Source organism: Salvelinus namaycush, chromosome 41 (genome assembly GCF_016432855.1).
Source record: "Salvelinus namaycush isolate Seneca chromosome 41, SaNama_1.0, whole genome shotgun sequence".
In the NCBI taxonomy this organism is placed as follows: domain Eukaryota; kingdom Metazoa; phylum Chordata; class Actinopteri; order Salmoniformes; family Salmonidae; genus Salvelinus; species Salvelinus namaycush.
This window is the reverse complement of record NC_052347.1, coordinates 18,371,469-18,384,404: the sequence shown is the minus strand read 5'-3', so window position 1 is coordinate 18,384,404 and position 12,936 is coordinate 18,371,469. Positions and strand designations below refer to the sequence as shown.

At 46.7% G+C, this 12,936-nt stretch overlaps 1 protein-coding gene across 1 annotated transcript; it reads left to right on the top strand.

Moving 5' to 3' along the window:
• Positions 1-485: 485 nt before the first annotated feature.
• Positions 486-3,578, top strand: LOC120034030 (protein phosphatase 1 regulatory subunit 29-like). Its single transcript, XM_038980421.1, has 3 exons — positions 486-848; positions 939-1,040; positions 1,194-3,578. Exons 1-3 carry the CDS (start codon positions 486-488, stop codon positions 3,576-3,578), a joined length of 2,850 nt encoding a protein of 949 aa, XP_038836349.1.
• The last annotated feature ends 9,358 nt before the right edge of the window (positions 3,579-12,936 follow it).

The window sequence follows — 12,936 nt, the reverse complement described above, 5'->3', positions numbered from 1 at the left end:
TATGCAACACTGGTGTTTTGTGTTCTATGTTGTTTGGTACATTCCATGTTATTATTGTCATATACCACTCTATTGTTGCCTTACGGTATTCCTCTCTTCTCTTCCACAGACTCACGTCTCTCCAGCGGATCCTGCTACTTCCTATCAGATCAATCAACAAGACTCCCTGTCGGAGAGATTATGAGGAATAGCAGTTTCACTCCCCACGGCAGTCCAACAGGAAGTGAAAAGACACGGGGACTCTGCTAATCACCATGACAACCATACAGCTGTGACTGACTGTGTGAGGCCCCTCCCTCTTTTTCTACACCCAAGCTAAACCCATTCTCCCCTTTCTGAGGACAACCTAGCTACCCCAGTCCATCCCCCACGCTCTTTCTCCTTTAAACTCAACCTCGCTTTCCCTTATTTCAATCCCACGTTTCCTCCATCTTAACAAAACCGCCCTCTTCATTTGTCCTCCTCCTTCTCTTCCCTCCATCATCATGCTCAGCAGGCTTCACACTCACTCCTCCTCTTCCTCTCCATCTACCCACACCCTCCTCATCCTTCCCGCTCTCCTCCTCTTCCTCCACCTTCCGGGACTGGTCTGGGGGGACTGCTGGCTGATCGAGGGGGACAAGGGCTACGTGTGGCTAGCCATCTGCAGCCAGAACCAGCCTCCATATGAGACCATCCCCCAGCACATCAATAACACGGTCCACGACCTGAGGCTCAACGAGAACAAGCTCAAAATGATCCCCTACACCTCCATGTACCGCTTCACCAACCTCACGGACCTCAACCTCACCAAGAACGAGATCTCCTACATCGAGGACGGGGCCTTCGCTCAACAGGCCAACCTACAGGTACACTGGTTGGTGGGTGGGTTGATTGATTGATTGGTTGATTGATTGATTGATTTAATCTTGACGTAATCCTTTCTGGTTCTCTCCTAGGTCCTCCAGCTGGGCTACAACAAACTGACCAACCTGACAGAAGCCATGATGAGGGGCCTGGGCCGGCTGCAGTGCCTCTTTCTCCAGCACAACCTCATTGAGGTGTGACATTGGTCGATTTTTGTTTAGTTCTGTAGTTTTTAAATATTTCAATGCTACTATTTGCTAAATCTAAATTTATATTATTCTGTATGTACAATATGATTCAGATTTTTATAAATATATTGCTTTCTGTCTCTGTATGTTCTCATCAAGGTCATTGGCAACAATGCATTGGATGAGTGCCTCAGTCTCAACAGCATTGACCTGTCATCCAATAAGCTGGCCCGCATCGACCCCTCCACCTTTACCATTTTGAATCGCCTCATGGTGTGTGAGCTGGCTGGGAACCCCTTCCATTGTGGCTGTGACTTGTACAACTTCCTCACCTGGCTGGAGGCCTTCAATAACGTCACACACACCTACGACCGGCTCCAGTGCGAGACCCCCAGGGAGATGTTTGGCTACCCACTCCTGAGTCCCATCGCGTCCGGCCACGCTGGGCACAACGCTCGGACGATTCTGTCCTCTGTCTGCCGGGATGGGGTCTTCATCCCCGGGATGACGTCTCTCCCGCCAGACTCAGATTCCTCCGGAATGGGCCCGGACATGTTTGACCGCGTGGGTCCGTACCACCAACCCACCACCTCGTCTTCCTCCACGGAGCACAGCTTCAGCCCCAGCATCAAGCTCCACCACGTGTCCCTCTTCACAGCCTCTATCATGGTCCAGATCCCCAGACCTTACAGCAAGATGTACATCCTGGTGCAGTACAATAACACATTTGTCTCTGATGTCATGAACCTGAAGCTCAAGAAGGAGATGATCACGCTGAACAAGCTCAAGCCACACACCAACTATACCTTCTGCGTGGCCTCCATCCGGACCTCCCAGCGCTACAACCACACCTGTCTCCAGTTCTCCACCCGAGCCCAGAACCCCGACGACATGCCGCCAACACCTTCCACCACCACCCACTACATAATGACCATCGTGGGCTGCATCTTCGGGATGCTCTGCATCCTGGGCCTCGTCTACTATTGTCTGAGGAAGAAGAGGAGGCGTGAGGAGAAGCAAAAGTCCATCTGTGTGAAGAAGACAATTCTAGAAATGAGGTATGGCCCGGAGGTGGCGGCGGCCGTGGGGAACGACCCGTCTGCGGTGCAGAAGCTCCAGGAGCAGGCCCAGGGTCAGGGCCACCACCAGTACCAGCACCACACACACGGGGGCAAGCTACCAATGTCTGCCTCCTCCTCGGGCATGCTTCACTCCGCCAACACCTCTTCCTCCAGACTCTCCTCCATCCCTCAGGATAAGATGCCCACCGCCTTCTCTGAGGCCATGCTGACCAGCAAAGGCAACTACATGGATGTGAGGACGGAGGGGGTGATGAGAGATGGAGGGATGGGAGGAGGACAGGGAGGGATGAGGGATGAGGATCTAAGAGAAGAGGACGGGACGGACGTGGGGGAGGATTCGGACGACGACGGGCGAGGCTCGGCCTCGGAGATCTCCACCATCGCCATGGAGGTGGATAAGGTCAACCAGATTATCAATAACTGCATTGACGCCCTGAAGCTGGACTCTGTCATGGCCGCCTCCTCCACTGCCTCTTCCGCCACTACCACCACCTCCTACCCCACCTCCCCTCCACCCACCTGCACCTCCTCCTTGACCCGTGGCCTCATCCCCCTTTCCCCCGGCATCACTGAGACCTGCCCGGGCCTGCCCTCCTCTACCACCAAGATCCCCAGTCCACCGCCGCTCCCCTTCTCCGTCCCTCTCTCGGAGCGTCCGGGGATCAGCGGCGGGGGGTTTGTGTCGCCGCCCTACCGCCCGCCTCCCCCTGCGTCCGCTGTGCGCCCTGTCGTGAGGCAGATGAGCGCTGACGCTGCGGTGGTGATCAGTGCCGTGAAGAAGCAGTGCAGCACCTCGTCCTGCAACTCCATGGGACGTGACCGGGAACGAGGGACCGGAGGAGGAGGCCGGGTCTACAGCCTGGACGTCCACGAGCCCCGCAGCCCGGACCCCTGCCAGCAGTACCCAGGAGAGAGAGGCAGCCCCGCGGGGTGTGGAGAGCACCTGGAGCGGCTGCCTCTGGTGGGGAGCGGCGGGGGAGGAGGTGGGGGTGGTAGTGGAGGTGGTGGTGGTGTTGATGGTATTACCAACCAGCATCACCAGCAGCAGCAGCAGCAGCAGCAGGGGCAGGGACAGGAACAGCAGGAGGACTACCACTGCTCAGAGCACCGGCACTCAGTCCCGGCTCTGTACTACGAGGGCTCCCACCAGGGCTCGCCGCACCAGAGGGCCTCCTTCCTCAAGCCCCTGACCCGCTCCCGCCGTGACGCCGCCTCCTACTCGCAGCTCTCGCCCTCCCGCCACCAAAACTACTCCGGGTACTCCTCCAGCCCTGAGTATTCCTCGGAGAGCTCTCTGAGGATCTGGGAGAGGTTCCGGCCCTACAGGAAGGGCCAGAGGGATGAGTCATGCTACGTCACGGCTGGGAACGCCTTAAGGAAGAAGGTGCAGTTTGCCAAAGGGGAGGACCTCCATGACATCCTCGACTACTGGAAGGGCGTGTCAGCCCAGCAGAAGCTGTGAAAGGAAGACAGGAAGTGAGAGTGATGGGTCTCTTGTTGATCCCGGTGAACTGCCAATTTGAGATGCCAGACAAAAGGAAAGAGAGAAAATTAAATTAATGAGGGTAGTGAAAGAGTTAAGTTGAGTCTGACTCATTTACAGTAGGTTTCATTGATCCGTGTCAAAACATGTTATCATCAGCAGGACCAGAGCTGAGAGAGATGATAGTACAGTAGGGTCAATGTGGACTAGGACTACTTCTGGAACCTGCTCATCGTCTTTACAGTTATAATTAGAGACAGGGAGCCCAGGCCAACCATCCAATCAGTGTTCAGTGAACACTTCATGTGGAATTCACCTGTTGGAGTGTCATTCTCTGTGCCACGCTTTCATCTGTGTGTAGAGACGGGAAATCAGATGACGTAACGCCTGTTTGTGTCTGCATTGAGTGTATGCGTGTGTCATCGAGTGTACTGTATGTGTGTGTGTCAGTGTTTGTGTGTGTGTATGAGTCAGTCTAAACTCCTACACATGTTTTTGGGCGCATGTAGGGCGCTCAGATAATGTATGTGTCTGTGTTGGTGAGACAGAAACACAGTGAGATAATATACCCAGAGAGAGCGAGAGAAAGAGAGAGAGAGAGAGAGAGCAATACAAAGGGGGAAAACATGGTGATTGTGAACAGAGCTGTCAAGCAGTCTCTCCCTCCTATCCCTGAGATCATCCATGCTATTGGATGGTGCACAAACATTTGCATTTCAATAGTGGCTGTCACAGTCACAGGAAGCGGAGAGGAATATAAAGGAAAAACTGAAAACACTCAAGGAGGCTTTACGGTGTGAGGATGCAGGCTTTTCTTGTGTCTCAAATGCCATCCTATTCCCTAAACAGTACACTACTTTTGACCAGAGCCCTTTGTGACGCAGACGTTGGGTCTTCAGTCAGCCACAGCACAGGACTAGCCAACCAGGCGGGCAGGGTAATGTACTGTGATACAGGCCAGACGTAACCTCCTGTGAAGATAAGGAATTGACACAGCAGTGTAAAACAGTAGCCCCGCCCCTGGAGCAGAGACATGCCGCTAGGAGCTACAGGGAGGAGTATCAGGTATCTGGCCCTACATGTTGATCTATGATCAGACATTTAACCTGGACCCTGTGAATGGGAATCAGATTGTGAACAGCTGTATTGTTGTTGTTGGTGTCTTGGGTAGGGGTCACTGTGACTTACTAGGTTCTGTAGACGGATCAAGAGAGAGATGGAGAGAGATGGAGAGACCGTAAAACACAGAGATAAAAAAGAGAGTAAATAAAGAGAGGGGAGAGAGATACATTCTGCGTATTGTGCATATTCATGTCAGCAGATGAATGTGGGTCAACAGAGCTAAAATAGTGACAATGTGCATCGTTTGATGTGAGCTCTTTGTGTGCTGCTGGCAATCCTTTTGTCTAGATGAATGTGGCTTAAAACGTCCATTCCACGTTTAATAATGTGATCTAAAATGGATCGTGGTCTTTAACTGGCGACCCACTTCACACAGGTTTACCCACACAGTTCCACTGTACAGCAGTTCTAGCTCAAGAGAATAATACCCCTCTTATTTCATAACAACTGAAGGAGGGGCGGAGTAAGGAGGTACACCTTTAATTAACACCAACACCTCTTTCTGGATATTAACACCATGAACGTCCACTTTAATTAGACACACTAATTAGCAATTAAACAAGACTGTGTCATGGGGAGGTTGTGTATGTGTGTGTGCGTGCGTGCGCGTGTGTGTGTGTGTAGGGTCGGTCAATATGCAGCGGTGGGTTGTGTGTAGAGTGTTTAAGCTAATTGAATTAGATCTGCCTGCCTGGCTCGAGAGTTGATTAGGAGTCTGTGGGATTGGAATATTGACAGGCAACTGTGGAGAAATGCATAAACAAGGAGAAAACAGCTCATATCCACCTACACACACACACACACAGAGAGAGAGAGATATATAGAGAGGGTACATTCACCTAATCCACTTTAATACATGATCCAGCTGTTAACCAGTAGAGTGACCTGTATGTATTAATACTATAGGAGGCAGTCTGTCATTGTGGCTGCGTATCAAGGACCAGTGTTGGGGAGTAGTGAACTACATGTAGTCCAACTAGTAATGTAACTACATTTTGCAGTGACTTAATGGTAGCTGAGTTATATTACAATCTTAGTAGTGTTTTCAGTAGTTCATTACTTTTCTGCCATGTAGAGGTCTGGCTAGCCACTGGAACTACACACTACTTCTTTTGCAAAAATAAAATAAAATATGGGTGAAGTAGGAAAAAAAACTATCTGGCATCAGACCTGCCTAATTCTCACTTGAGACATAGTTTTTGTGTTTAATAGGATAAATTACACATTATGTTAACATCTAACTACAGAGCGATCTGTTCTTGCTATTTGTATTCTATGACATTTCAAATGTACATATTATTTTTCATTAAGTAGTTTGGATGCAGTGAAGTGCTTTTTAAAAGTAACTTTAGTTCAGTAAACTATAAACTCTTTCTGAAGGGTAGCTTTAGTGTAGTTTAACTTCTTCCAGTGTGAAGGGTAGCTTTAGTGTAGTTTAACTTCTTCCAGTGCGAAGGGTAGCTTTAGTGTAGTTTAACTTCTTCCAGTGTGAAGGGTAGCTTTAGTGTAGTTTAACTTCTTCTAGTGTGAAGTCATTGGTAGCTTGGTAAACTATATTTTCAGAGTAGCTTCCCCAACACTGTCAAGGACACACTGACAGGTTGTAGAGTCACCCCTCTAGAGAAATGGGAAACGGGATATCCTGTGCTGAAGTCTCCCAGGTTAGATGGACCGATATGATTTACTATGACTTACATACAGCATTTTAGTGCATTGAATTAACTCTCCAAAGGTGATGGATTTTATTTAAAATAGGGGTCGATAGGGTACGTTTCTATCAATAGCAACAGTGTTGTAGTGTGATGTAAGGTGGTAGCCAAGGAGATACTTTTCATAAGTAGAGAATGTTCCGAAAGTGAATTTCAGCCTCTCTCTCTTTCTCTTTCTCTCGCTTATTCACTCTATGTGTCCTCTTGTATGAGTGTTCACTGCTCCACGCTACACACACACACACACACACACACACACACACACACACACACACACACACACACACACACACCCCTAAGCGCCTGGGCCTAATGGGAATGTGGCTTCAGCGGTGTGTAGCGATTGAACACGACATCTCTGCATGGGCTTCAGCAGAATAACACCTGTCCCCCTTTATTCAAGGAGAAAAGCTGGAAATGACCTTCCTCTGAGAGTTGGATTGTATTAGCTCTCCTCCTGCACAAGAGTTTTTTCACTCCCTCCTTTTCCACTTTCCTTTTTCTTTTTTCAAAATATGTCATCTTGTTTCACCTGCGCTTGTTTGTGATGAAATGATGCATGTTAAATACAAACCAGTCTGTGGGTGAGAGTGGTTCAAATTAGTAAATGTTATATAAATGTTACCTGGATGTTACAAGGGGTGTTTTTTTCAGTTCCCTCAGCTCTCTCTGGTTGAAGTAGTGTTGGGTTATGATTGGTTTATCCTGTGAGACTGATCCGAGGTCAAAGGTCATATTCCATACAGATCCATAGTGCCCCCATTTTGGTTTTCCATTGGAACCGACAAGGTCATGGAAGGAAAGAGTCACAATGCCAGCTCTCTCAGTGAAAGAGGAGAGAGGAAATCTCACTGGATTTACAGAACTCTTTCCAGACTCTTCAGTCTTCCTGAAGGAAACAGCTACAACAAACAAACAATTTAAAGGTACGATACCCACTGATCTCCTCTCTGAGACACTACACCTGAAAACTCTACAGAGGAACTGCTATGCTACCGGAGGCTAACTGTGACAGACTCTGCTCTTCACCATTCACACACAGAGGGATTCTCAAGGAACCTGGCGAGAACATTTAAAAACACACGCTCGGAAAGCGTTTTGTCATTTTGGCTCCAAATCCCTGAACTCCTAATGTAAGTTTACAGACATTGACACGTGTGAGAGTGTCCTGCCCCTTCAAAAAGACTCAGATGGTTGACAAAGCTGTGAAAGGATTTTCATCTGTACAAACCAGTGCCCATACATACAACCATTACAACTGCCACCATTTTTAGTGTGTTCGAAGTACAATGTGACAAAAAAAGATGTTTGGTTGTTTCATACTACAGTTTCATACGTTTCAGATGTTTTTACGACTCAATTTGCCATTGGTTTGTTTTCTATTCTAAATTGTCAACTGTTTGACTCAATTTGCCATTGATTAGTTATTCTATCTAAATAGGATGTATAAATCACTAGGAGGAGTAAGACTGAAGCTTATTCAAGTGCTCTCCTGCTCAAGGACCTGCCTCGATCATCACACATCGTTTCCACAACATTCCCAGAGTCCTTTAGCCAAATACAGTGGCAATTCTATTTGTATTTTGTAATAATATAAACTAACCCAGTGAGGACTCTTCTCTCGGCTTGCACAACGCTTTTTTACCAGAGCTCTTGTAATGGTTTTACTCTCATGTAGCCTATGCCTCCCAATCCGTCATTTCAAAGCTATTTTGATCAAATTCTTTCAACTCTGCACTGGACATACCAAGGAGGGTCTTGGGTCAAAACTAGTGCACTACATTGTGATCAAGATGCACAATATAGTGAATAGGTCGCCATTTGAGACATAACCCAGATAGACTAATCTCCCTCCACTAGGTTGTCAGGAATGGTCAAAGTTTTCCGTTCTAAAATAACTTCTGTTGTCTGTGTTTAAATAATACATGGTTTCCCTGCTAACTCCCAGCAAGCGGTGTAATGGTTGCGGTTTAGACGAGCTGTTGTGTTAAGTGGCCTTTGTTTAGGCTTCTGAGATATTTATCAGAACAGAGCTGTGTTTGGGGGCGTATTGGGGCGTAGAGGTTGGGAACACCAGAGAAGAGGCTGGATGCTGGATATAGAACATGGAAGACTGTATTCTATAGCACTGACCTAAAGTAGTTAAGAGTACATTGGTGGCCTACATGGAGCCTTTGGGCTTGGTTAGTTTTCCAGAGCAGGTTGGAGTGTATACCTTGTACCCAGTGCACTGTACCTAGGGGGACTCGGTACTCGACAACAATTCAAAAAAGCATGGCATCCCCTCTTGGGCGCCCCAATAAGCATTAAACATATAAACATTGATTGGATCCACAATTTCTTTAGTACTCACAAGAGTCACTGCCTAAAAACAATGAGAGTCTGAAGCCTAGTCTCAGTTAGCTACTGTACTCCTCCATCTTTGTTGTTGCGTCCTCGTTGCCTCAGCAGAGCCCTGGCTTTTAACCGTGTTGTAATCTAATCCTGTTAGGATTGGGTCTATTTATTTTAGCTCTGTGTGAAAGATCACACTATTTACATAGAGTTCGTAATACCTACTTATCCCCCTTTATACTCTCCATGAGGCCTTGTTTCTGACATCTAAAGCCCCCCTGGAGACAGAGGCTGTGTCCCAAATGGCACCCTATTCCCTATATAGTGCACTACTTTTGACCAGGTTTCATAGGGCTCTGGTCAAAAGTAGTGCACTATGTAGGGAAGAGGGTGCCATTTGCGATGCAGACAGACAGACACAGACAGACACAGACAGACACAGACAGACACAGACAGACAGACAGACAGACAGACAGACAGACAGACAGACAGACAGACAGACAGACAGACAGACAGACATATATCAACAGCTATTCAGGCGGCCATGACATCAATGCTTTATGTTGGATGCTATGCTTCATGACATGGTGGAACAGTGTGAGTATTTGAAGAGTTTCCCATCTCTCAGAGAATGGGTTGAAAGAGAATGGGTTGAAAGGCCCAGTGATGTCTCTAGTTGTCCCCCAGCGGCCCTCTCTCTTCACACGGATGGACTGTGTGCAGACTACAGATGGACTGTGTGTGCATACTACAGATGGACTGTGTGCGCAGACTACAGATGGACTGTGTGCGCAGACTACAGATGGACTGTGTGTGCAGAGTACAGATGGACTGTGTGTGCAGACTACAGATGGACTGTGTGTGCAGAGTACAGATGGACTGTGTGTGCAGACTACAGATGGACTGTGTGTGCAGAGTACAGATGGACTGTGTGTGCAGAGTACAGATGGACTGTGTGTGCAGAGTACAGATGGACTGTGTGTGCAGACTACAGATGGACTGTGTGTGCAGACTACAGATGGACTGTGTGTGCAGACTACAGACAACAGATAATGAAGATAAGTCAATGGCTCTCTAATTGTGCTGTTGACTTTGATCAGTGATCGTCTACTCCAACGCTGTATGGAACAGAAGGCTACTGAGCTGTGACTGTAGTGTAGCAGAAAGGAAGGGGGAAAGAGAGAGAGAGACAGGTTGTAGCAGACACTGACTATATAGATGCTGCATAGAAGAAAAGAGCAAGAGGGATGGACACAGAAAGAGAGAGGGCAGAGGCTAGTGACAGGCTGGCTGTATGGAAGGAAAGGAAGCTATCTGAAGAGAAAGAGACAGAGGAGAGAAGTGAGAAGGATGACAAAAATAAAGACTAACAGCAGAGCCTGAATGTATCGATGGAAAAGAAGCTATAGGAAGCTGAGACAATTTATTCTTGATCTGAAAATGTGGTCGGAGGCTCCATATGGAGGGTGTGACGCAATGACAGAGTCTCCGGAGGGATGCAGAGGCCAAATTGAGCTCTGTACCGCATCGCCGTGTGCCTCTCAAATGTTGTAAGAATGCAGAGGGCTCAGTATAGCTCCGCATTGACATGACTGGTTGACGGTAGGTGAGGGCAAGAGGTCCTGTATAAACACATACTCACTTCTTTGACAACTTCCTTCACAACAGCTCTGCGCTGCTCGGCAAAGTGCAAGAAGTATGAATACCCTGACTTCTGCAGAGGCCATATCACCCTAAATGCTGCACGGCCAATATAGACTGCGGATTGACCAGGCATCGCCGTTTAAGTAGCAGAAAAGAAGCTGTAGCGAGAACATGGTGTGACATTAATCGTTGTCAGTTTGCAGCCACATTACAAAAAGCAGAAAGTGGATTACTTTTCCATGGAATTTTTCTCCACCTCTTTCTAAGCTCTTTATCTCTCTCCAAGCATTAGGACCTCTAACTGCTATAACAATGGACCAGAGAGGCAGGAGGACAGCAGATTTATGGCTGAAAATGGGATTTAATTTCACATTTTACATTTCACATATTATGGAAAAATCAGGGGTTACAGATATAGGATCTTAATTTGATCACTCTTTTGTTACTGAGAATTTCAGATCAGCTTTGTGATGTACATAAATTCACTGAAAACCCACACTAACACATGGTTATATTAACAGTATTGTACTTTTCATATAGCCTACTTTTGGCCAACTAATAGCCTAACCACCGATCTAGGAACGTTATGGACTAAATGTTCAAATCCTGTTGCTGCAGGATTATTTTTGCTGTGACAATATAGGTCAAATGTAAATTAAGATCCTGTATATCTTGGTCCAACTCATTTAGAAGCTACGACTATTGAAACAGTATTAATGTTCACCCATAGTTTATTACTTTGAATGAATTACTGTCTAATGGACCTTTCAATGGATTCAAATAAATTGTATTTTATAAATGATAATTGACTGATATCGAAAGTGAAATTTGAAAGCAGAAAATATAAAGCATTTGAAATACAGCACCATTTTGCTAGTTTATAGTCATACAACTCAGTTCACATGCAGTTGAAAAGCCTTTTTTGACCTGCTACATGAATATTTCAGTCACTCTGTTTCCACTTGTAGTTTAAGAGGCAATGTTTTCACGTACAGTTGTTACTGCACTTAAATATGAAGTATGGATGATTGTGCTTGTTTGGGCTTCAAAGTATTTTACTCTGAGTTGAATATACGTTTAGTGCGTACCTCTCTCAATGTGAGAACAGTCCTATGGCTGGGGGCTGGGAGTGTATTGAGGGGATAAGAGGAAGCCTGGTTGGCAGCCAGCTTGCAGCCCTTCACGCCTCTTGCTAGTCCACTCACTCCTTTTCTCAGGCTATACTCATCTGTTAATCTGCCTGAGAGACACAGTGTTCAGACCGTAGAGTGAAGTGACAGGTCGGCGAGAAAGAGATGAAGAGAGGAGAGGTAAAGAGAGAGGTGGGGAGAGAGAGAGCCGAAGCAGTATGATTAAACAGGAGTGAGCCATGTCCTGAACAGCAGGTAATGACGGGATCTTCAGAGAGGGAGAGACGGAAAGAAGGATTTCCAGAAACAAGTACTCTCTAGAGGGGAGATGATCCCAGAGCCTCAGCATGAAGCTTCTAACACCTTTTATCAGGAATCTGTCAACAGACTGCTTACATGGACCAACAGGATACTGAACACACACAGAGAGAGAGAGAGAGAGAGCGTGGGAAGAGGACAGCGATACAGAACAGAGGCTACTCAGAATCATTGGCACGCCTCTCTGGTATAGAACAGGTCTGAGAACAGATAGTAAAATCCTGCTCACGTTCCCACTAGCTTTCTTCTATCTACTCCATCATAATTATCCTCAAACAAAAGCAGGCCTCATTTCAGCCTTATCTCAGCCTGGGCTCCATTGTTAACCATGATACTGTCTCCCCCGAGGTCCAACTGAAGATCTTTAGACCATCAGCATAATGGCTGAAGTCACTGTTATTCTAGCCAGCCTTAAGAGTTAAATGGTTTTGTTAGCATGATAGGGTTAATTCCAACATTAGTCCATGATGGGGAATAATCCATTTAATTTGTTCAAGGATGTGCCATGGAGTAAAGTACTACTACTTCATGAAATGTCCATTTTTCAAGGCAACAAACGACACTCTCTTTTCTTACATGTGTCCTTTAAACGAAAACCATCCCTCTCACTCTGCCTTTCAGGCTGAATGTCTTCAGTACAAACTGAACAAATAGAGGTCTGTATCATCAATGAGCTTCAGCTGTTTGTGTCTGACACGTGTGGTTGCTAAGACGTCTGTAGTTGGACAACTTGTATAGGAGCAACAACCACACACTGTTTCTGCCTCCACGGTGCTATTCTGAGCTACAGTAATATCTCACATGCTGTGTGGGAGTCTTTGTAGGCTGGGCGTCTTCATACTGAGAGTTGGGCTTTGTTCAGTTGGATAATTATGTTATCCTTTTGGAAGTAGCATTGCTTGTGGGATAGGGGGAGCAGAGAATGAATATGGATTTGGTTTTGATTTTGGCAGTGTTCCTTGTTTGAAAGGGGATATTAATGACACAAGATCGATAAGACCATAACTCTGTTAAATGTTCAGAAAGATCTTTCTTGGCAAAGTTTTGCGGATGCCTGATTAGTTTGTCTATCCTGCCTTG